At 53.1% G+C, this 20,754-nt stretch overlaps 1 protein-coding gene across 2 annotated transcripts; it reads right to left on the bottom strand.

Annotated features, from left to right (window-relative positions):
- Positions 1–255: 255 nt before the first annotated feature.
- SCN4B (sodium voltage-gated channel beta subunit 4) lies at positions 256–20,059 on the bottom strand. 2 transcript variants are annotated; one of them, XM_004052206.4, is made up of 5 exons: positions 19,533–20,059; positions 11,982–12,154; positions 10,747–10,975; positions 8,112–8,241; positions 256–3,998 (listed from the first exon to the last, which is right to left on the bottom strand). In XM_004052206.4, exons 1-5 carry the CDS (start codon positions 19,591–19,593, stop codon positions 3,905–3,907), a joined length of 687 nt encoding a protein of 228 aa, XP_004052254.1. In that variant the 5' UTR covers positions 19,594–20,059; the 3' UTR covers positions 256–3,904. The 2 variants fall into 2 exon arrangements, with proteins under 2 accessions (XP_004052254.1, XP_018893151.1); XM_019037606.3 differs by lacking the exon at positions 19,533–20,059 and adding an exon at positions 12,483–13,247.
- Between the last annotated feature and the right edge of the window lie 695 nt (positions 20,060–20,754).

Genomic DNA, 20,754 nt, shown 5'->3' on the forward strand with positions numbered 1-20,754 from the left:
TTCCAGCATTAAAGAGCCACGTTGCCAACTTCTCCAGAGAAGGTATAGGAATGAAAACGACCCAAACACCTGTGAATGTGCCAGATGTTCTTAGGCAGTTTGCCTGTGTTATTTCACCTAGGCAGGTAACATTTTAGACACAAACAGATTGAGGCTCAGAGAAGGTAAAGAAACTTGTCCTAAGCACAGCTGGCAAGAAATAAAACTGGAACCCAACTCCCAACCAGTCAAAAATGAAAGCCCCCAAATCCCAAATTATTAAACATAATTTTTATTTCATCCAAGGCAAAGCTAAATACAATTCTACAATGCAAAACTTGTTGTAAAGGCCAGACTGATTATATCCGTTCTGTGCTCGAACACAAGTCAGTGCTGGCTGTGTGGGCATCTGCGCCTCCCAGAGGCACTCGCACACCGGAGTTCTCCCAAGGCCTGTTGTTGCATCATTTGATCTATAGTTACATAGGAAAATTGACTATGGGTATTGTTGTCATCCAAGCCAGAGGAATAAACCATGCATAAGATAGTCAAAAGCACTGCATATCAGGTGGGAGGTGGGAGGGCAGGGACTCCAACCTGGGACAAAGTAAAGTAAAGCAAGTTATAGGATTTTCCCGAGAAGTCCCCGCTCCTGGAACTCCCTACCGCCAGCCCTCTGATGGCAGCTGTCTGTAATACTGAGATGAAGTCATGGAGTGACGGAATGCAGGGGCACGGCTGGTCTTCTCTGCCTTTGATTCTTTCTCAGTCTCCAGATGCCTCAACAGGCACAGCTCAGGCCAAGAAAGACAGCTCCTCAAATGTCCAGCATCTGCCCATCACACATCACCCCTTACATGCAGAGCCCATCCACTCCACAGTTACGCTGCCATGCACCCACACTGCCTGCACATGCACACTCCACACAAGCACACCCCACCTCCTGCCATCTCACAAGCATGCTCTCAAGCCCTCGCTCCACAAGAGCTCTGATCGGCCTGCCATATGTAGTCTGAGCCCCATCGGCTGCTCTCCCCAGGCCTCTCTAACATCAGGGGTTTATTCGGGCTGCCTTCTGTTCAATTACGACATGAGGAGAAGTCCAGAACCTGGAATGCTGATTTCATATTTTGTAGTCGATGAGGAGCTCAGAACTTTGTCTTTAGTCTTGCTGACATCACTCAGCGCAGCTGCATGTGCCCAGGTCTCTCAAGATCGACTTTGTAAGTGGCTCTCTCTAGCCCACAAGCCCTGGAAGCCACCATCAGAGATTTGCATGCACTGAGGTTCCACTTGGGGAAGATAGCTTTGCCCATATACATCCTAGTGCAAATCCATGCCAGTGTTTCTCCATGGGTATAATGTTGACATGGGACAGGATGATTCTTTGTTGTGGGGACTAAGTTTAGCATTCTTAGTAGTGCCCCCACGCATGGGGGCAACCAAAAATGCCCCCCCTACGATCTCAGTCACCTCTATTGAAAGCCATCAAACAAAAGCCATGGACAAGAAGCTTTAAGCATCAGAGTCAGGGTTTCTAATACTGCAAAGACTAAATAATTCCAAGGGGGATGGGATGGAAAGAAAGAGAGAGAGAGTGTGTGTGTCTGTATGTGGGTTGTAGAGATGGGACACAGAGATGAAGACAGGACAGACTTGGAACTATCCCTGCAATTAATACCTGGCTTCCCAGATCCCTTTCCAAGCCAAAAAGATGTTTTTAGACAAAACTTGCCAAGCCTCACAACAGTCCTGTGAGGTAGGTAAGTATTATTACACCCATTTGGTAGATGGAAAGAGCTGAGCTGAGAGAAGCTGCATGATCCATCTAGAAATCAGCAGTAGACCCTGGGGAGGAAAGAGAGGATGGTGCCCTTCTTCTCCATCCTTGGCTTTCTCTTAAGACAGGAGGAGAAGCCCCAAGGTGCTCTGCCTCTTCAAATGTCACCATTGAGAAGGAAGAAGAAAGCAGTTTTGCATGAAGGTAGCTATAAGAAGTTTTCTGAATGGCTGGTGGCTCTGGTCTGTCTGCTCCCAAAGCCAGGAAAATCTGAGCCCCAGCCCATGACAGGTTCTGGGTAGAGAAGAATGGGAGGCACACAGGCAGATCAGACGGGGAACTGGTGAGCCCAGCAGGTTGGCTAAGGGACACTGGCCACAGCCACGGGCACCCTGCAGGTACTACTGGTCCTCAGTCTCCCCCGCCTCCACCCTTGCGAGGCTTGCAGCTGCTTTTTGACAGGGAGAGCTCTGAGGTAGACCCCAAACTCTCTGAAAAAGGGGGCTACTCCTCTCTCATCCCTCCTAGGGGCCCAGAAGACAGGGCATCAAAAAATCAGTTAACGGAGAGAGGGATGGGAAGTAGATGGGCAGAGAGGCTTGTTACCACTTTTCCCTGCCATCCCTGGCCTCACCAATTCTGCCCAACAAGGACTCACACAATGGGCTCCATCAGGAGATCCCACTCCCAACATCACCACCTCCCCCTAGAGCAGGCTAGAAACCCCAACGGGAGCACCTGGCCGACATCTCCAAGATTCAGTCACTGGCCAATTCCAGCCTCATGGCCCCCTCTATGACCCTGGGGAGGGGAGGGCTGGCGAACCCTCACCAGCACCACACCAGACTCTGCTGTTATGTCAGGACATACCATCTAGAGAGGATGGGGGTAAGGGCTAGGATTCAGGACTAAGGCACATTCTAGCCCCACACACAAGGGCTGTGCAAACCAGCTCTGGGAGAAGCAAAGGAAAACTGTGGGCACCCACTCCCTGCTCCTCCCCAACCCCATGGTGGGAGGGGGTGGCCCAGCTGAGCAGGAAGCAGCTGGGAAACCCAAGGACCCCCTCATCCAAAGGAAGAGAGTCCCTGAGGCGAAGGCAGACCCTTGACCCAGGGCTGGGAAATGAACCACCCTGGGTGCAGGGTGTGATGGAGGGCATGGGGGGAGCGAGCCAATGGGAGGTTGGAGGGTGCAGCCTCTCAGGTAGGAGGGGGAGAAGCAGGGGAGAGCTGGGCTCAGGAGTGCCCAGAGTGGCAATGGTCCTGCCATGCCAGGGGAGGGGCTGCCAGCATTGGCAGCAATGGGGCGGGCATCCCAGAGGCCCAGGACACTGGCTCACTACCTCTGTGGCCCAATTCCCCAAGCAGAAATGCTTGGAAAGGCATAGGGAGCACTCGGGTGCTCCAGGAAGGCTCGAGGGGCCCCTTCCTGAGCCCCTCAGTAACCCAGAGAGCAGAGGAGCAGGCTAGGTGGCCAGGAACCCTCAAGACCAGGGTGGCCAGCCCTGGTTGAGAGGGCTTAAAAACTCTGAGCAGGGGAGGGGATAGGCAGATAGGGTCTCAGGGCAGGGGAAAGGAAGTTTCCTACTTGGAAGACTGTGGGGGATCTGGTATCGATGAAGCCGAGGCAGTCTCTCACTGTGGGCCTGCCCCCATCAGCCCACACCCCAGGTCTTCTCCAGAGGCCTCCAGCCCACTCCCACCTCCAAAGGAAGCCACTTCTTCCTACACCTCATCTCCAGGGCGCAGCTCTTAGGACATCCCTTACGGATCCTCCCAGTCTCTTGTGAAGAGAAGCCTGGAGGAAAACCAAGGCCCTGCTTGTGCAGGGTAGGGAGACTGAAGGAGACCCCATCTGCCCAGGTGTCAGGGGACCAGCCCCTCCACACCACCCTAGCCTCTCCTTTCTTTCTCCTGAATCTTCCACAGACCCCCTCCCCTGGCCATCCCTTGTCCCTGGGGAGCCCTGACTGGGAAGGGGATGGGCAGGCTGGGCAGGACTCCGGTTTCTTGTGCCCGGAAAGACTACAGTTTGAGCCAAGCAGCAGATGTCTCAGGCACGTGGGTTCTACGGTCGGGGCTTAAGCATCAGTTTCATCATCAGAAAGGGGGCTCCCTGCAGCTGCTCAGCCCGAAGCAGGGCTCACACTTTTGAAGGTGGTTTCTCCTCTGCCTTGGAGCCAGGCAAGCCGTTCTCCGTGTTGTCATTCCCCGAGGAGCTCACGAGACACTCCTTCCTGGAGAGGGAGAGAGAAGGGACAGTGATGAGGAGAGGAGCAAGAGTAGGGGGAGAATTGTGGCAGGAGCCGTGGGCCCTGCACCCAGCCCTGTGCCTCTCCCTGGCCTTCTACAGAGCTAAGGTAGCCAGAGGCCATGTCACCTAACCTCTCTGTACCTCAGTTCCCTCATTTGTGAAATAGATGTAGGGATGACCTTCTGCGTGGGGTTGCTGGAAGGAGAAATGAGCACTTAGAACAGTGCCTGCCATGTAGAAAGTTCTCAACTGGCCAGGTGCGGTGGCTCACGCCTGTAATCCCAGCACTTTGGGAGGCCAAGGCAGGCGGATCACGTGAGGTCAGGAGTTCGAGACCAACCTGGCCAACATGGCAAAACCCCATCTCTACTAAAAATACAAAAATTAGCCAGGCATGGTGGCAGGCGCCTATAGTCCCAGCTACTAGGGAGGCTGAGGCAGGAGAATCGCTTGAACCTGGGAGGCGGAGGTTGCAGTGAGCTGAGATCGTGCCACTGCACTCCAGCCTGGGTAACAGAGCGAGACTCTGTCTCAAACAAAGAAAAAAAGAAAGTTCTCAATAAAGCTTAGCTGTCACCTAGTTGTCTCAACATGGCAGGAAGCAAAGGGCACCAGGTGCTGTTCCCAGGGGTCAGTTCCCAGGCTGTGCCATGCCAGGGGGAGGGGTCCAGGCCAGCAAGGAGTACGCTGAGGACACAGAGTCCCTCTCCCCAGGGCCCCCCAGGCCTTCCTCCCTGAGCTCTCTGTGACTAGAGGTATTAAGGGAAGAACAGAGTCCATGGAAGGGGCAGAGCAGGCAGTGGGTTTGGCTTCAAGGGTGACAGGTCTAGGCAGAGTTTGGTGGGACGGAGCAGAAGACAGGAGGAAGGAGAGATGGTGAGATGGGAAGACACCTCCCGGGAGGCGTTCCACCCTGACCGCTCTGAGCTGGACATGCTCCAACTTCAGTGTATCCCTCCTCCACAGCAGCGCCCAGGCTGGGCACACAGAACTCCCCAGGTAGCACCTGCATCCCTCTGAGCTTTCTGCTCATGAAAATGGCCAAGTTTTTCACAGCTGCTACAGCCAAACTACATCCTACCCTCACCCTGGGCTTGGGCAGCTGGGTTTGAAGCCTTTGGGAAGGAGTGAATATTTTGTCCTCATTAATTTCATCTTGCAATACCTAGTTCCTAGCTCCAGCCTATCAAGATCTTCCTAGATCCCTTTTTCTTCCAACATAATTACTAGGCTTCTGGAAGTTTGATAAATATAACATCCCTAGTGTACTTCAAATGTTAATAATAACAATGAACAGATGGAGCCCTGTGGAATACACTAAAGACCTCTATCCGGATGGATCCATCTCTCTCTCTCTCTTTCTCTCTCTCTCTCTCTCTCTTTCTTTCTTTCCTTCTGTCTCTGTACCTAAGGCATAGTTAACCCAGCCAATTATGACCCACCTAACTGTATTCCACGCAGTCCATAATTTTCTACTGAGAACCTACTGGGTACCAGGCACTGTGTTGGAAACGTGCACTCTCCTAGGGCATGTGACATTAAACAAGTGATTGTGACACACTGTGGTAAATAACAGGATGGGGGATGTAGGAAGGAGGGACCCAACCTAGGAAGCCTCCTCGTAGGAGTCAGGGAAGCTTTTTGGAAGTATACCTTAAACTTCCAAGCTTCTTTGAAACCACAAAAGATGAGCAGGAAAAGAGAGAGGGTAAATTCCAGACAGAGGAAACAGCACCCACGTTTCAGAATCAATGGTGAGATGCTGTCCAGTACCTCCCTGTTCTTGAGAAGCCACTGTCTCTGCTGTAATGCAGGCATTCCCCGCCACTCCAAGGACCCCCTCAGGCTTCCCTACAGCCTGTCCCCTGCCCCCAGGCTCTTCCACCCAATCCCTCCGCCCACCATGGCCAGATCCTTTATTCTGTGCTCTCTGATCGTGCCAGGGCCCTGCAAGCCCTCGCCAGCTCCCCTGCAGTCGGAAGTGAATCACAGCCTCGACTCCCAGGTCCCCAAGTGTCTGTCCCCAACCCCTTCTGCAGGCTTTTTTTCTCCTCCCCACCACCTCACCATACCCAGCTCTCTCAACAAACAAAAGGCTTGTTCTCCAGACACAAGCCCACTTCCCAGACTCTCTGCCTTGGCTCTCAGTGGTGCCTCCATCTGGAAGAATCTTCCCTTCACTCTCCCCAGGGCTTAAGTTATATTCATCTTGCAAGGCCTGCCACAAACACCCATTCAGCCAGAAATCCTTCCCAGAATTTCACCCTGCCCTGAACCCCCACAGCAGCATCGTATCAAACCTCTTTGCTGGCACTGATCCCCTCTACCTTGTATTACATTTATTTGTATACACATTTATTTGTATCTTGTTAAAGTTTAGTTGCCTTGTTTAGTTAAAGGCAGAATCTCATTCCTTCCATAATTTCCTATAGCATCTGGCACAGTGCCTTGCACACAGTGCCTCAAAAACAGCCACAAAATGAACAGATAAATGAATGAACTCTAGATATGCCCAGTGAGTCAGTAGAACATCCTGGCAGTGGTTTAAGCTTTGAAGCCAAATTAGTCAGAGTTCAAATCCCAGCTCTATCACTTACTAGCTGTGTGGCCTTGGGCAAGTCACTTCACTACTCTGAGCCTCACTTTGCTCAATTGTAAAATAATAATTATGGGTAGTGTATAAAATTGCCTGGTGGAATTCCTAACATATGGTAGGCATTTGATGAATGACAGAAAGTGGTATTTTCCAGAGCAATCTCCTGTTCTGCCAGTGCCCTATCAGGAAGACATCTAGCATTCCTTTTTTTTTTTTTTTTTTTTTTAAGAGACGAGCTCTTGCTAAGTTGCCCAGGCTGGACTCAAACTCCTGGGCTCAAAGCATCCTCCTGCCTCAGCCCCCCAGGGAGCTGGGACTTCAGGCACACACATCCAGCTTAGCATGTCTTGTTTTTGATAAACCCACTGTGGCTCTGAAGGACCACCGTTGTCTTTTCTAAGTGCTTTTAAACCATATATTGACAAACTTGTTCTCCATCCATTGATAGCAAGACTGGTTATGAAAAACAGAACCTAATTAAGCTCCACACTTTTAGCCCCTCTCACGATCACCAAAACCCTCACAGCCTCTGGCCACAAGGCAGGCAGACAACCCTTGAGCTCTTCATCGACAACCCAGTTCTGGGGTCCTCCCCTGCTCCCCAGCCCCAACGCTGCTACCTGTATGGCCCCTCCCTACCTCCAACTTCCATCCCCTCTTTCTACAGTAAGTTCTTCCCTTTCCAGCAGAATTCCCTCTTCTCAGCAGAGCAGAATGTTTCAGCAAACAGGGGCAGAGAAGTTCTCCATTCTCTGCATCTCGTGGTTACCATCACCCTCTCTGTTCCAATGGGAAGCCATCTCGTCGCATCTGTCTTGCTCAGAACACAACTTTCAAATGCCTTTTCCCTGCTCTAGTTTTGCTGCTGCTCTGGAGCCTGTCTGATACTGTTCCAAAAATTCGGGGCCTGAGGGTTGCACCCTCCGTACCTCCCCCATCTTCCCTCCCCTTCCCCTTATAGATGTCTATTTTTATACCTGAACTTATCCTAGGGCTCCCTGGGAGGCCATATCTGCCTTTTCAAACGTTTAAAACATCACCTCCATCTGAATTTTCAGAAATTCCTAACAGAAGAATTTTGCTCCCATCTCCCTAGAAGGGTTTTCTCATTTTAGAGCCTCTGTACATGGAATCTTACATTTTCACTGATTTTTTCAAAGGCTCCTTAAGTCCTTTGGTAAGGCTCTCGGTTGGGTGGTACAAATGGAAAGAGAGGCTAATGGGACGGGAAGGAAGACAGTGGGCTGAGGAAGAGCAGGTGGCTGGCGTTTGTGTATTCAATGAACGTATTCAATAAATACATATTGGGAGGATGGGGAAGAGGGAAAGCAATGAGGAAGGGGCTGAGAGATGGGGAGGGGGTGGCAGGGATAGAACAGAGAGCAGTAGGAATGGGAATGGGGGGAAGGAGGAGGCAGGTGGAAGGCTGAAAGCTGGTGGGGGTAGATGAGAGGGTGGTGGGCTGCTGGGAGGACAGGAGTGTGCTCCAGATCAACTCACTTCTTCTCCTGAGTCTTCTTCAGGATGAAGATGATGAGTTTCTTGATCAGCAGGACGAGGATGAGGAGCCCGATGACCCCGCCCACGACAGCCAGGATGATGAGTGTCACTGTGTTGTCCACTTCTTCCACTGTGTGGCCCGAGTAGGGAGGAAAGGGAAGTCACAAAGGGAGCAAGAGTCAACCTGGAGCCGAGAACTGTGGCAGTGCAAGGGCCATGTAGCCTCCACCCCCTGGCATCTGGGGCACATCCACTCCCAGACCCCCAGCCCTCCCCAGGCCTGCAGCAGGAAGCTGGAGAGGCAGAGCATGGCATCTATCAGGCTAGGGCACACACAAGGGGCCCTCTCCCCCACCCTGCACATGCCCTCCCACAGATGCACTCACACAAGTTCTGGAATAAATCAGAATTGGAGCCCATAACACTCAAGTTTGAGTGGTGACTTGATCCCCAAATTGCCAGGCGAAAATTTCATTGCCTCTTTCTAGACCCCTTTGCTCACACAGAAAAAATTAAGAACCTCCCTATGATACCTCTTAGATGGTGAGAAGACTTTGGAGTCAGATAGTCTGAATTTTTAGTATGGGATTTAACTGTCACTAACTAGCTGGCAATGTTAGGCAGGTCATTGAACCGTCTTAGCCTCGGTTTCTTCATCTGAAAACTGAACTCCTGACTGCTTCCCGAACTTTCTCCAGCCACAGTCTTCCTCCTCTCCACTGAGAACAACTTTATCCTCCCAATTGCTATAACCACAATCCTTGGAGTCTTCTTTGATGCCTTTTATTCAAATGCTTTATCCAAGCTACCTGAGAATCCTGACAGCTCTAACTTTAAAATATTCCAGAATCTGATGGCTCACAATCTCCCTGGCCCTGGCCCAAGCCACCTCTTGCATGGATGTCTGCAATAGCTTCCTAACTGATCTCCTCCCTCTATCATCTATTCTTGGCATAGGGGCCTGAGTGAACCTGTTCAGGCCCTAACTCCTCTGCTCCCAGTGGCTCCCACCTCACTCACCCTTCCAGCAGGGTGATTACACAATCTGGCTTGACCTGACTCATCTCTCACTCCTTGCCCTGCTCCAGCACTAGCCTGCTGTGATTCTTCACGCATCTGCCTCAAGGTCTTTGCACTCACTGTTCTCTCCCTATCTTCCCAAAGATGCCCTCATGGCTCCTCTCTCACCTCCTTCAAATATCCCCACTCTATCGCCTTTTCCAGAGAGCCCTTCCCTATTCACCCTGCTGGCACCCCATCTTTCTTTCCTGCTTTATTTTTTCTTCTTAACACTAGCCATGTTCTCTTTTACAATATCATTTTTCTTCTTTATTTTCTATTGTGTATCTCCATACACAGAAGAGGAGGAAGGTAATCTCCATAAAGGCAGGAATTTGTCTATCTTGTTCATATCACATCCTCGGAATCTAGAATAACGTCTGCCCCATACAAGGTGCTCAGTAAATATTTGTTGAACAGATGGATGAATGAATCCATACAGATGGAGAGATGATCCACCTCAAGGGAGCTGGTGAGGAGCAAAGGAGCTAAAGTCAATGACAGCACCTAACTCGGGATCTGGCACCCAGAAAATGCTCCACAAATGCCCGTTCTCTTCCTTCTGAAAAGGCTGAGTACAAGCTGGGTGACAGGAGCCCAGACAGAAAGGAAGAGGTGACACCATAGGCAGACCTATGACTCCAGGCTCAGAAAAGCTGATTGGATAACCTCTGGCTCCGCCCTTGCATACTCAAGATTGAACTCAGGGGAGTCTCCCTCCCCAGGGACTCAGTGTCATCCAGGAGAGCAGCAAATCCCCAGTACACACAAAATGCAGCAGAGTCAGGATCCTTGAGCAAGTCCCCTTCCCTTTTTCTCTCTGCTTCTGCACTTCCCTAGTCTTCCAGGCCCCTCCCCTCGGTGGGGCCGTGCCTCACTTCTCCAGCCCTGGTTATCATATCCTCCTTCTCTAACCACACCAGGTCTGGTCAGAGACCACCTGGCTCCTTTTCATATGCACCCTCCTTGTATGATTTGTCCTCCTGTGTCAGACTGGAATCCTAGGTAGGATGTAAGCCCCCAGAGGACAAGGGCCATGTCTTACTCCATCTCTGTTGTTTTCACCTCTACTGACAGATGTATGCATCATGTTCTGCCCATTCTAGCTATTTATTTATCTTCTGTCCTACCTTGTACTGTGAATTCCTCAAGGAAGAATGTGATGTATCACTCATAGCACTGTTTAGTCCAATGCCTGACATTCAATCAATTTTTGCTAATGGAATACCCAGTGGTATTAATAATCAGTATATACGGAGAAAACCCTACTAGCCACAAAACACTACCAGGTAGCTTCTCTAACCACAACTCTAGGAAAATGAAGCCATATTCCCATTTTACAAATGAGGAAAACGAGGCTTAGAGAGGCTAAGAGTATTTCATAAGCTATTTGGTAGCAGAATAAGTGTTCAAGCTGAGCTCTTCTAGCTTTTAGATGTAACTCCAGCAGCTCTGGAAAGTGTAAAGCAAAAGAAAACACCAACACGGTCCATTTTGCCATTTCACTGTGATGCTGAGTTGGGTGCCTCCCAAGTCCTTCCCACGCCACTGCCCTGTGCCAGCCCCTACTGCATACGTCTATCAACGACTTGGAGGAAGATGGTGGCGTGGTGCTGGAGATTATTCTCCTTGGGGTTCTTCACATGGCAGGTGTATTTGCCCGTGTCGCTGAACTCCAGGTCCCTCAGCACAATGGAAATGTTGTTCATCTTCTCCTTAGTAGAGCCTACCAGAGTGATGCGGTCATCGTCTTTCAACGTCACCTTGGGGTCAGACTTCTCATTCTTCACAGTCCCTTCTATGAGCTGGTGGAGGAAGGGGGTTGGGGTGAGAAAGTAGCCGAGAAAGTAGCCAAGAAAGAATCGGGGTCCTCAAGGGTCATGACATCACACCAGCCCACTCCTTGGATGCCTCCCCTGTCCAGGACCAGGAAGAGCCTGTAGTCACACCCTGCTCCTTCCCCCATGGTTTCCTCTTCCAGCGTCAATAGCTCTGCCTGTCTAACCTGAATTTTACTCGTTTCAGGCTAAACCCATTTCCTTTTATTAAGGTCTCCCTGGAATGCAGCACAGCTCTTACTGCTCTCTTCATAAAAGCCTTTTACGTAATGACTCCTGCAAGCACCGCACTCATCTCCCTCTGTCACCTCCCACCCAGCCTTTGCTGACACCATGTCACCTGCCCAACTGAATTTTGGCCCCCTGTCAAGACCTGGATCAATCCCACAGCTCTGCCCGTCAGCACCCTCTGAGGTCAGCATTTAATTATAACCAGAGTTGGTCTCTTGTGGCTTCCCTGTGAAAGTCTCAGGTTGGATCCCCCACTAGATTGTAGAGTGAGTACAATCTAGTGAGTTCACTCCCACCCCCACCGCAGCCGCGCCAATGCTCCTGCAGCTCTCCCTCTCTTCCTCTCTCCTTTCCCTGCCAGTCCAGCTTCTCAGCCCTTCCCTCATTCAGACTCTTCTCATTCCCTCTCTCCAAGCTTTCCAAGGCCTTTCTCTCTCCTGTTTGTTAGACTAAACTATTGATTTTTAGACAAGCAATCCAAGCTCCGGTTGTTTCTTAAGACCAGAAAGAGGACTCTAGCCAAGAATTCCAACAGTCCCCGAATTCTGGCAACACGATCTAAGCATCTCTCCCAGTTACATCCCTCCTGGCAGGCTCTGAAAAGAATACTGGGAGAAAGGGTGGCAAAAGGTGGGTTCTGGGGACCATCGCAGTGGGTCTCAGTCCAGAAGGGACCAGAGCGTAGGAGGCGAGGCATGGGTGAGGGAGGCTGGGCTGTACTGTCCTTCCTCCAAATACTTACAATCTTGAATGCGTCACTGCTGTTGTAGGTCCACCGGAAGTGGAGGTCCTCGAAGCCAAAGCAGCTGGAGAAGGTGCAGGGCAGCAGGATCTCCGTGCCATTGACAGCGTAGATGTCGGTGGCCTTTCCCACAGACACCTCCAGCGACAGGGTTACGGGGAGCAGGAAGAGGCCTGTGTAAGGAGCACCGCCTCCCTTAATAAAACCCCACCAAAACAGCCTGGAGCTCTGGAAGGGGATGCTTAGGCAGGGCGGAGTAGCTTGGCCAGGCAGGTAGGTCTCTATCACCCTCAGTGCCAACTTCGGGAGGATGGCTGTCTACTCCAATCAGCACCGCCTGGGCCACCCTCCATCATTCTCCATTTCTCCCCTGGAAAGGACTGAATTCTGGACCAGGGAGTAGCCCTTGTTGCGCTCTGGATGACCACCAGGGGTCACCCCAACCCAAGGAAACAAAGGCCTGGCCACTGCCGCGAGCCGCGCCCCCGCTCCGCCCCTCACCTGGGGACGCAGTGCCTGGAAGCGCTCCTGCCGCACCCACTCCAGGACGCGCAGGGCGGGCTCCCTTCTGTTTGCAGGGGAATTCCCCTAGGACAGTGCGCGCCTCTCGCCAGGTTTTCAGGACTGACGGGCGGGGCGGTCGAGGAGGGGGAAGAGCCGGGTCCCGTAAGGTGAAGAAGAGAAACGCGGCTGCCGCAGTCCCGGGCCGCCGTCCAGTAACCTCTCGTTCCCCCGCCCTGGAGGCTCCTCCCTGGTCCCCAGGGGCAGAGAGGCAGAAGGACACGTTCGGGCTGGACCTCGCTGGGCCAGCCGAGTCCGACGCCCTCTGGCCGCCAAACGGGACCCTGGGAACCGCAGGAAGACGGCCTGGCAGGGGGGAACACGGCGGGGGTGGGGACCGACGCGGGGCTTGGAGCTTGGCAGCCGCGGGGGCGCGCGGGCGCAGCCAGGGTGGGAAAGTCAGTGGCAGAAGACACCCTGGGGAGGGATTCCGGGCCAGCCCGAGTGCACGCGCGCGGGGGCGGGACGGGGAGGGCGCTGGACCCGCGGTCCCCTCCTGAGCCCGGCAGCCCGGCCTTCTCGCCACACTCCGCCCCCTCGTCCCCGAGCGCCCCCAGGCTTCATTCTCACGCTTCGAACCTCCGCCCCAGCACTCCGATGCGGCCCCCTCCGCTGGGACTAGGCCTCTCCACTCACGGCCTCCAAACTCCCGCTCCGGAGTCCTTGTAAGGGGGCCTGGTTCCCCGCCACCCCGCCCCACACACACACCCACCCCCAGTCCTGCAGATGCCTCAAGGAAACCCCACTCGCCTCAAGGTCGGTGGAGGCGGGGGCGGGGAGGGTGTCTGGAAGTGGATGCCTGCCTCACCTCCTCCCTAGAGGACACTGGCACCTTCCACCCCCACTCTCAGGAAGGCCCTCTGTTGTCTAACTTAATTCCCTGTTCTGCATCATAAACCTCTTGTTTTGCCCCCACCGGATGATAATGCGTCTGAGCAATGCTTTTCAAATGACAGAAAAGGATCTCCAAGGAGAGCAGGCAGCCCTGCTCGCTCAGCTTCTTCCTGTGCCCTTAGCTTCTGATGACAAAGTGAAGTGCTTATAGCCCCCAGCCCTAAAATCACACCCCGTGGTCCAGTAACCCCATCGTGATTCGGCCACTGTCGATAACAATAGTACTAGCTGATATTAACTGAGCATCTACTATGTGCCAGGCACATTTCATCCTCACGGCCTGTCCTATGAGTCACGTACTATTATAGGTCCACATTGTAGGTGAGACAACTGAGCCTAGAGAGGTTATGTAACTTGCCTAAGAGACCCAGATCTACCCACCAGGGCTCCAATTAGTGCTGGGAAGTTATTTCAATTAGCCTTCATTTTTGGCCAGCTCCTAGGATTTGTGGCCAACCAGGATTTGTTCTAGAGCCATGGTTTTCAAACTTGAGAGCACATCAGAATCCCCTGGAGAACAGTTACGGCTGGCTCCGCCCAGCCCCTGGAGTTCTGATTCAGGTCTGGAGTGGCGCCTGAGCTTTTACATTTCTAGAAAGTTCCCAGGGAATGCTGTGCGCAGGGACCACACTTTGAGAACCACGGTGCGAGAGGATTTGTGCATACTAACTACGACTTTTATTAGAATGCTCAAAGGCAGGTATAATGTTCCCATTTTATATATGATGAAATTGAGGCTCAGAGAGTTGACTGGCCCAGGGCCACAGAGTAAATGGTGAATTTGAGACTGAGCAGTTACTATAGGATAGGAGAGGTATTTTATATACACTGTCTCATTTAACCCTCATCATAATCCTATAAGTTACTATTTTTATTCCCAATAAACAAATGAGGAAACAGGCTTAAAGAGATTACCTTGCTCATGGCCACACACCCAGTGAGTGGAATAAGCAGCGTTCAGATATTAGCCCCTTTCCACCACTCTGTGACCAACCACACTCTCCAAGAAAAACACTGCTATCAGGGCTTAGCACTCCATAGAACTCCTGCCTTTCTGTTTACTTCTGCCCTCCTCCGCCCCATCTCCCCCAGAGGTCTAGGGACAGAAGCCAGACACAAGATCCCACTCTCTAGTCTGCAGCCAGCACTAGAACCTTCTGGTGGGAGACACCAACTCTGCTTCCCACCCTCCATAGCCCCCACAAACAGGAAGTGAATGCAGAGCAGTGGACAGGGAAGCTGTCAGACAAGGCAGCTTCCTGATAGCTAATGGCCTCCCTCAGGGCACCAAGGAGTGTGGCAGCTCCTCCTCATCAGCATACCGGTCCAGGAATCAGGGTCCTGGAGGAGATGGGGGAACTCAAATCAGTGCCCAAATCTCCCCACCTCAACCCTAGCCAGAAAGAGATACTCAAGAGCACAAAAGATGCGTGCGAAAAGGAAATCTTATTGGTTGCTTTAAATAGAAGCAAAAACGACCAAAAGATGGGTCCAGAAGAGAGGAGAACACTGTATCTTTAAGGTCTGGCTCATGACACAGTACACATTTCTGCCTGGTTTGTGTGCACCTATGTGGATGACTTAACTGCAATACACTCAGGACTCTGCAAGTGAAGCATTGCCATTTCCTCAGTAGCTGGGAGGGGAAAATGAAAACTGGCAGAAATGGTTTCACAGAGTCCAGAGCCCTGCCCGAGTGAAAGCATCAGAGAGGGTGGGCAAGCCTGGCTTCTTCAGTGCACAGCCCTCCCAGTCGGGAGTCATGCAGTCCTGCCAGTTATGTCTGGGAGGGTCATGCACAAGAAAGCCGAGGGGCCTGCCTCCCATTGAACTCAGTGTCTCCTATGAGGCTGCTCTGGGGGAGAGGGGGGAACCAGGGGCAGGTGTTGGTCCACAAAGGCCACCGGAGGGCTGCTTCAGGATGACCAAGTCCAGAGAGGACTGGTGAGCATGCGCAAGGCAGGCCCCACTCTGCCAGCTGACCTTGAGAAAGTCAGAGGTGCCACATCCAGTGTGCATATCCCCAAGCCAGGGCAGGGATGCCTCTTTCCTACTTCTCAAGCTTGGTGTGAAGCCAGAACAGGAGATTATAAAACACAAGAGGGGCCGCCGTGAGTGGGCACCCTGCAGGTAGAGGAGGGTGGTATTTGAAAGGGGAGCAGGGGACAAGGGTGTCCCTCATCACAGGTAACCAGGGCACCCCTAGCTTCCCTGAATAACCAGTGTCAGCCAAGAATGTCTCCAGGCCATTCCCACATTGATCTGTATTTTCACCCTCTACCACTTCTTGGCTTATTTCCATGTGGCCGTTTCCCCGGAGTAAAGAAAGCCTTGCTTTGCTGTTTTCTAAAGTTAATTCTAGAATGTTAAAGTGTACGTGTGTGTGTGTGTGTGTGTGAGAGAGTGGGGGGCCTCTTTCCGGCATTGTGGAATTGAGGAACAACTCTTCCCAGTCCTGATCCCGTGGAATTCCATCCTGAACCCCAAAATCTTGCTTTTCCTCACTAAAAAGCCACTCTCAGAGCAGCCATTTTCTTTGCCTTCTCTGAACTCCTGGCCTCCTGCCATCCTCATCTGGGGTTTTGTCTGAGGACTGACTCAGGATCACTTTTGTTAAAATGGAAAAGTATTCAGCACATGCAAATCATATTATTAAATATTCACACCAGCAGGAATCTTATGGCAGCTACCACATATCCCAAGGCAAATGTGAAGGCAGAAAACATTCCACCACCTTTTCCCACATCCAGGGATCACTCACAGCCACCCCAGGATGCAGGGAGGAAAGAGGGGCAGGCTGGTACCCACTCTAAATATAGCTCTGAGGGCTTGCTGGCATGGCAAGTGGACACACGGCTGACTTTAATAGGGAGGCTGATACACTCTGGCCCAGGGAGAGTTAGAAAGGCTCAAAGTTAGAGCTGGGGGGCAGAAAGTGGGCCGAGGCCAGCAGGACAGGACCCCTCCTGGGGTGCAGGCCCTGGGGGCTTTGGGAGGCAGGGCTGGGCCGGGTAAGGCCCCTGGGCCCAGAGACAAAGGAAAGATTTCAGCTTTCTCTCCCTAGGCAACCTACCTGCTTCCTGCCCATCCCCAGGAGCTTTGCTGGTATGAAAGCATGCCCCTGAGACAGCATGGGATACTCAATGAAACCAGCTTTGCAAACAAGTCCCAGCAGCATGCCTGTCCCTCCTCTTACAGGCCAGAGAGCAGGTTGTGTTGGCACGGCCCACCCCTGGCTTATGCAGAGATCCCTACACCTCCTTGAGGACTGGCAGCAGGGCAAGGTGGTCTGCTGTGCCCAGTCTCCCTCTCATGCTGATCCCACCAGAAGGGGGCCAGTCATAAGAGCTTTGGGACTCCAGCTTCTCTCTCACAGGCTTGCACCTCCAGCAGGTTCAGAAGGAGAACTAAGTATGTTTTCCAGATTCAAACCCAGGATTCCAGATTCAAACTCCCTCCACTTCTCCCCTTTCCTCTCTTCTCCACAGTCTCCTTGCTTCTTCTTTCCTTTTTCTTCCTCTGAGTGGGACTGAGCACCCTCTCCTTAATTGCATTCTCATTAAACAAGCCCTTAATAAATACACACCAGGGGAAACAGGGTTGTTCAACAGAGCACCCTCACAAGTGATAATTAAACACAGATCACAGCAATTAAGTAAATGGGGGGACAAGGAAGGAGTGGGCAGGACAGAGATATTACCAGTTACATGCTTAGGAAGAGATTGGAAAGCACATAAACCTCAATGGCAATAATATAGCCTTGGAAACTGCTTCTCAGTTTAAGAAAAGGGTATTTTGTTAGGTTATCAAAAATCACTTTGGTCTCAGTCTGTGAGACTGGGTTTGATACGGGGAGAGGGGAAGAGGACTCCTGGGAGTTCACTGCTCTGTACCCAGTCTCCAAAGCTGTGAAAACAGCCGCTCTAGGCCCCTCAAGTCTTTATCCTTCCACACCCATGCCCCAGAGCCTCACTTATTCTTCAGCCCTAAGCACAATCACTATTTACCTTCTCCCTCACCAGACTTGAGTTAAGTGGGAAGCAGCGTGGTGTGACAGAGCCCAAGAAACTTAGATTCTGTCCCACTTGGCCATCAATTGGCCATGCGCCCCTAGACAAGTCACCATCCCTCTCTGGACCATGACTTCCTCATCCCTAGGAGAGTTCTGTGCTCTGCTTCCCAGAGTTCCTGCCAACTCTGATGTTCCCAGGGAACACCTCCAGTTGGCTGTCCAGTCGTCTCTGTATCTCCCCCACTGGACTGAGAAGCAAGGATGTCATCTATGTCCCAAGCTCAGACCAATGCCCCTGTGAGGGCTCAGTCAGTATTACCTGGTCAAGGGCCAAAGGGACTTTGGTTGGAGTCCCTCTGCAGACCAGAGGGGCAGGGGACAGAGCAGATGAGGCCAGTCCTGGGGCCTGCAGGTCTCCCACCTACACGTCACTCTGCTTTCTCCTGGGCTCCCAAAGTGTAGCTCAGAAATTCATCTAAACCTACATCAATAGGCCTTAGCCCCTACCTGGTCTATACAGCTGAACAGTCCTTGGAGAAGGTGGGGCTTCCACCTGGAGCAATGTACCAAGACTGTGCCCACAATCCCCCTTACACATGTGCACACACACACACACACACACACATCATTTTCAGGGCCCTCTTGGTTGCCCACAGAGGCCTGGTTCTATGAGTATTCTAACAAACAAGGGACTGGCATCCCACCACCCAGGAAGGTAAGCCAGAGGTGTGAAGTGGGGTAGTTTAGTGACTGGCTGAGTTTGAATTCCTCAGTGATCCTTTACCCCTGCCATTGCCACCATGGGGACCTGGGCTGATCTGAGATGGGATGAGGGGAAGTAGCATGGAATGGCGCTGTGCCCACCCTGTGAAAAGGAGCCTCAGGAGTCGCTGAGGCCCACTTCATTAAGGTCACTGTGAAACCAGCATGACATCTGTGCCAAGGTACAGGAGAAAACAAGGGTGTCTTCCATCTAGCGGTACAGAGGTAAATAAACATCCCAAGTACAAGAAATACTCTCTCCCCTCTTCACCACCAGGCACCAACCTGCTAGATCTGCACACAGTTTACATTCGCAGAAACAGTAGCCACTTCCCTTATAGGCTTCTGTCTCCCTGTTTTCAGCACAAATACCTACACCGTGTGTCTTACCCAATGCAGGGAGCTGCCAAAAGCCAAATCTGACCAATATAAACAGGAAGAGATGCCGTTGCCAGAGATGGAGTCGGCTTACATTAAAGTCTGGCTATGATTTATGAGGAGATTACATCCTGGATGAATAAATATCATTCCCTAATCTCTTGGAGTTTGACACTCAAAACTCTCATGTGCATATTAATAGATATTAATAATGCTTCTTCCTCCGTGTCCTCTGGACATGTCTTCTCTGTCTCCATATTCACTTCAAAAATGAAGAGCCAGGAGCAGGTCAAACAGGTCTTCCCTACGGAATCTCTTTGTAGGAAGAGAGACAAGGCTGTTCCTAAAGGGCCTTGAATGATCCCGCAAGCCCCTCCAGCCTCTTCCAGCTTTCAGGTGCTGCTGTAGGGAAGGCAGTGGCTCCTGAGGGAGGTACAAGGCAGAGGAGCAAAGCAAGAAAAGGGCCCAGGAAGAAGGGGACTCCCCCACCCCCAACTGGTGCATGCCTGGTGCCTGGGAAACAAGCAAACGGCTCTGGGCCGGGATGGAAACCACCATCCCAACAGTCACACGTGCAACCCACCTGCTATCCCCTGCACTCAAGGCACGGACCCCCTCCTCCAGCATCCTGAACCTCTGAACTCTGGAGACCCGCGCTGCAGCCCCAAGATCCAGCTCCAAATACCTGGAGCCGAAGGTGCCAGAGACAGCAAAGAAACTAATCCTGAGACTGGCGGGCTGATGGGGTAGAGAGGGACGCACACGGTCCCCAGGGAGCACAGCCTATGAACCAGGCGGGAACCAGGCAGGAAGCCGGCGGCCACCATCCTCATTCCGTGCCGCACTCCAAGGCCCACCCCATCCAAGGCATCTTCCTTCTCGAGTGTCCCCTTCTTTGGGGGTGGGGGGAGGCAAGAGAAGAGACCAAGCTGGGGCTGCCTTACCCAAAAACCCAGTGCCCAGCCATCTCGCCGGGGCTTTGCCTCCGTCCCCAGCCCCGGGCATAGTCCTGTTCTCTCCGGAGCGCGCGGGGGTCTCGGGGATGGGATACTGGGCACAGCCGCGCTCTCCGCCCGAGGTCGGCGTTCGGCCACGAAGCTACCCCGGAGCTCTGCGCCGCCGGTCGGGGCTCGGGAAAGTTAGCGGGCAGAGAGCGAGAGGAGGGGGAGGGATGGAGCGGAGGGGGAGGCGCGCTCGCCCGCTGCTGAGAGCCGGCTGCTGGAGCAACGGCGGGAGGGAAGGAGGAGGAGGAGCCGGAGCAGGAGCGGGAGGAAGACGGAGCGAGCGCAGCGGCGAGCGAGACTGCGCCTCTGCTCTGGAAGCGCTCCAGCCGCAGGAGGGGCGGTGGCCGCGGCGGAGGCCGGGGAACCCCCGCCCGCTGCGCACCCTGCCTGCCGCGCCCGGCCTCGCGGTCCCGGAGCCCCGGGACCACGCCGTGCCCCCAACTCCCTCTCCAGTGGGGCTGGGCTGCTGCGGCTGGCACTGCAGGGGCCGGCCTGCAGCCACCCGCATCATCCCATGCGCTAAGCTGCCAATTAGGAGCATAGTTCGGGGGGAGTAGAGGTGGAGCTTTTCGGTTGTTGGAAGGCTGTTTTGCTTTGCTTGGGGGAACACGGGAAGGTTAGCGGCTCCCTCTCCCAGGACCGCCAAGGGACCGCTTTAAAGTCCGCAGCAGACGCTGCCGCAACGGGTGGGCGTGTGCGGGCTTGCCCACTGCAGCTTGCGCCTCCTCGGTGGCCGTGCGACTTGGCGCGCGTGCAGCCTCGGGACCCGCTCCCGCCACCTTCTGCCCCATCGCTCAGCAACTCCGGCGGTTGTTTTAGGAAGCCCGGAACAGAGCTTTCCAATTGCAAACTGCCCCGGCCCTCCCTTCCCCCACCCCCACGCCACCCCGCCCCACATTTCTCCATGGACCCCTTGGAAATCACCATGCTCCAGGTTAGGGAGCAGGTTGGTCCGCGCCTGATCTGTGTCCTGCGCCCCATTTCACCCTCCCGCTGCACCCCTGCTTCTCATTTTTCCTACCTAGGCCGTCCCCCTCAGACTCTGCCTTTTCGCCCTCCTCCAACTCTCCTGTTTTCTTCGGAACGGCAGACTCCCTCGGCCTCCCTTTTGGGGTAGGGGTGGAGGAGTCCAGGGTGACAACCAGGTCAGAGGGCTGAGGCG

Source organism: Gorilla gorilla, chromosome 9 (assembly GCF_029281585.2).
Source record: "Gorilla gorilla gorilla isolate KB3781 chromosome 9, NHGRI_mGorGor1-v2.1_pri, whole genome shotgun sequence".
Lineage (NCBI taxonomy): Eukaryota > Metazoa > Chordata > Mammalia > Primates > Hominidae > Gorilla > Gorilla gorilla.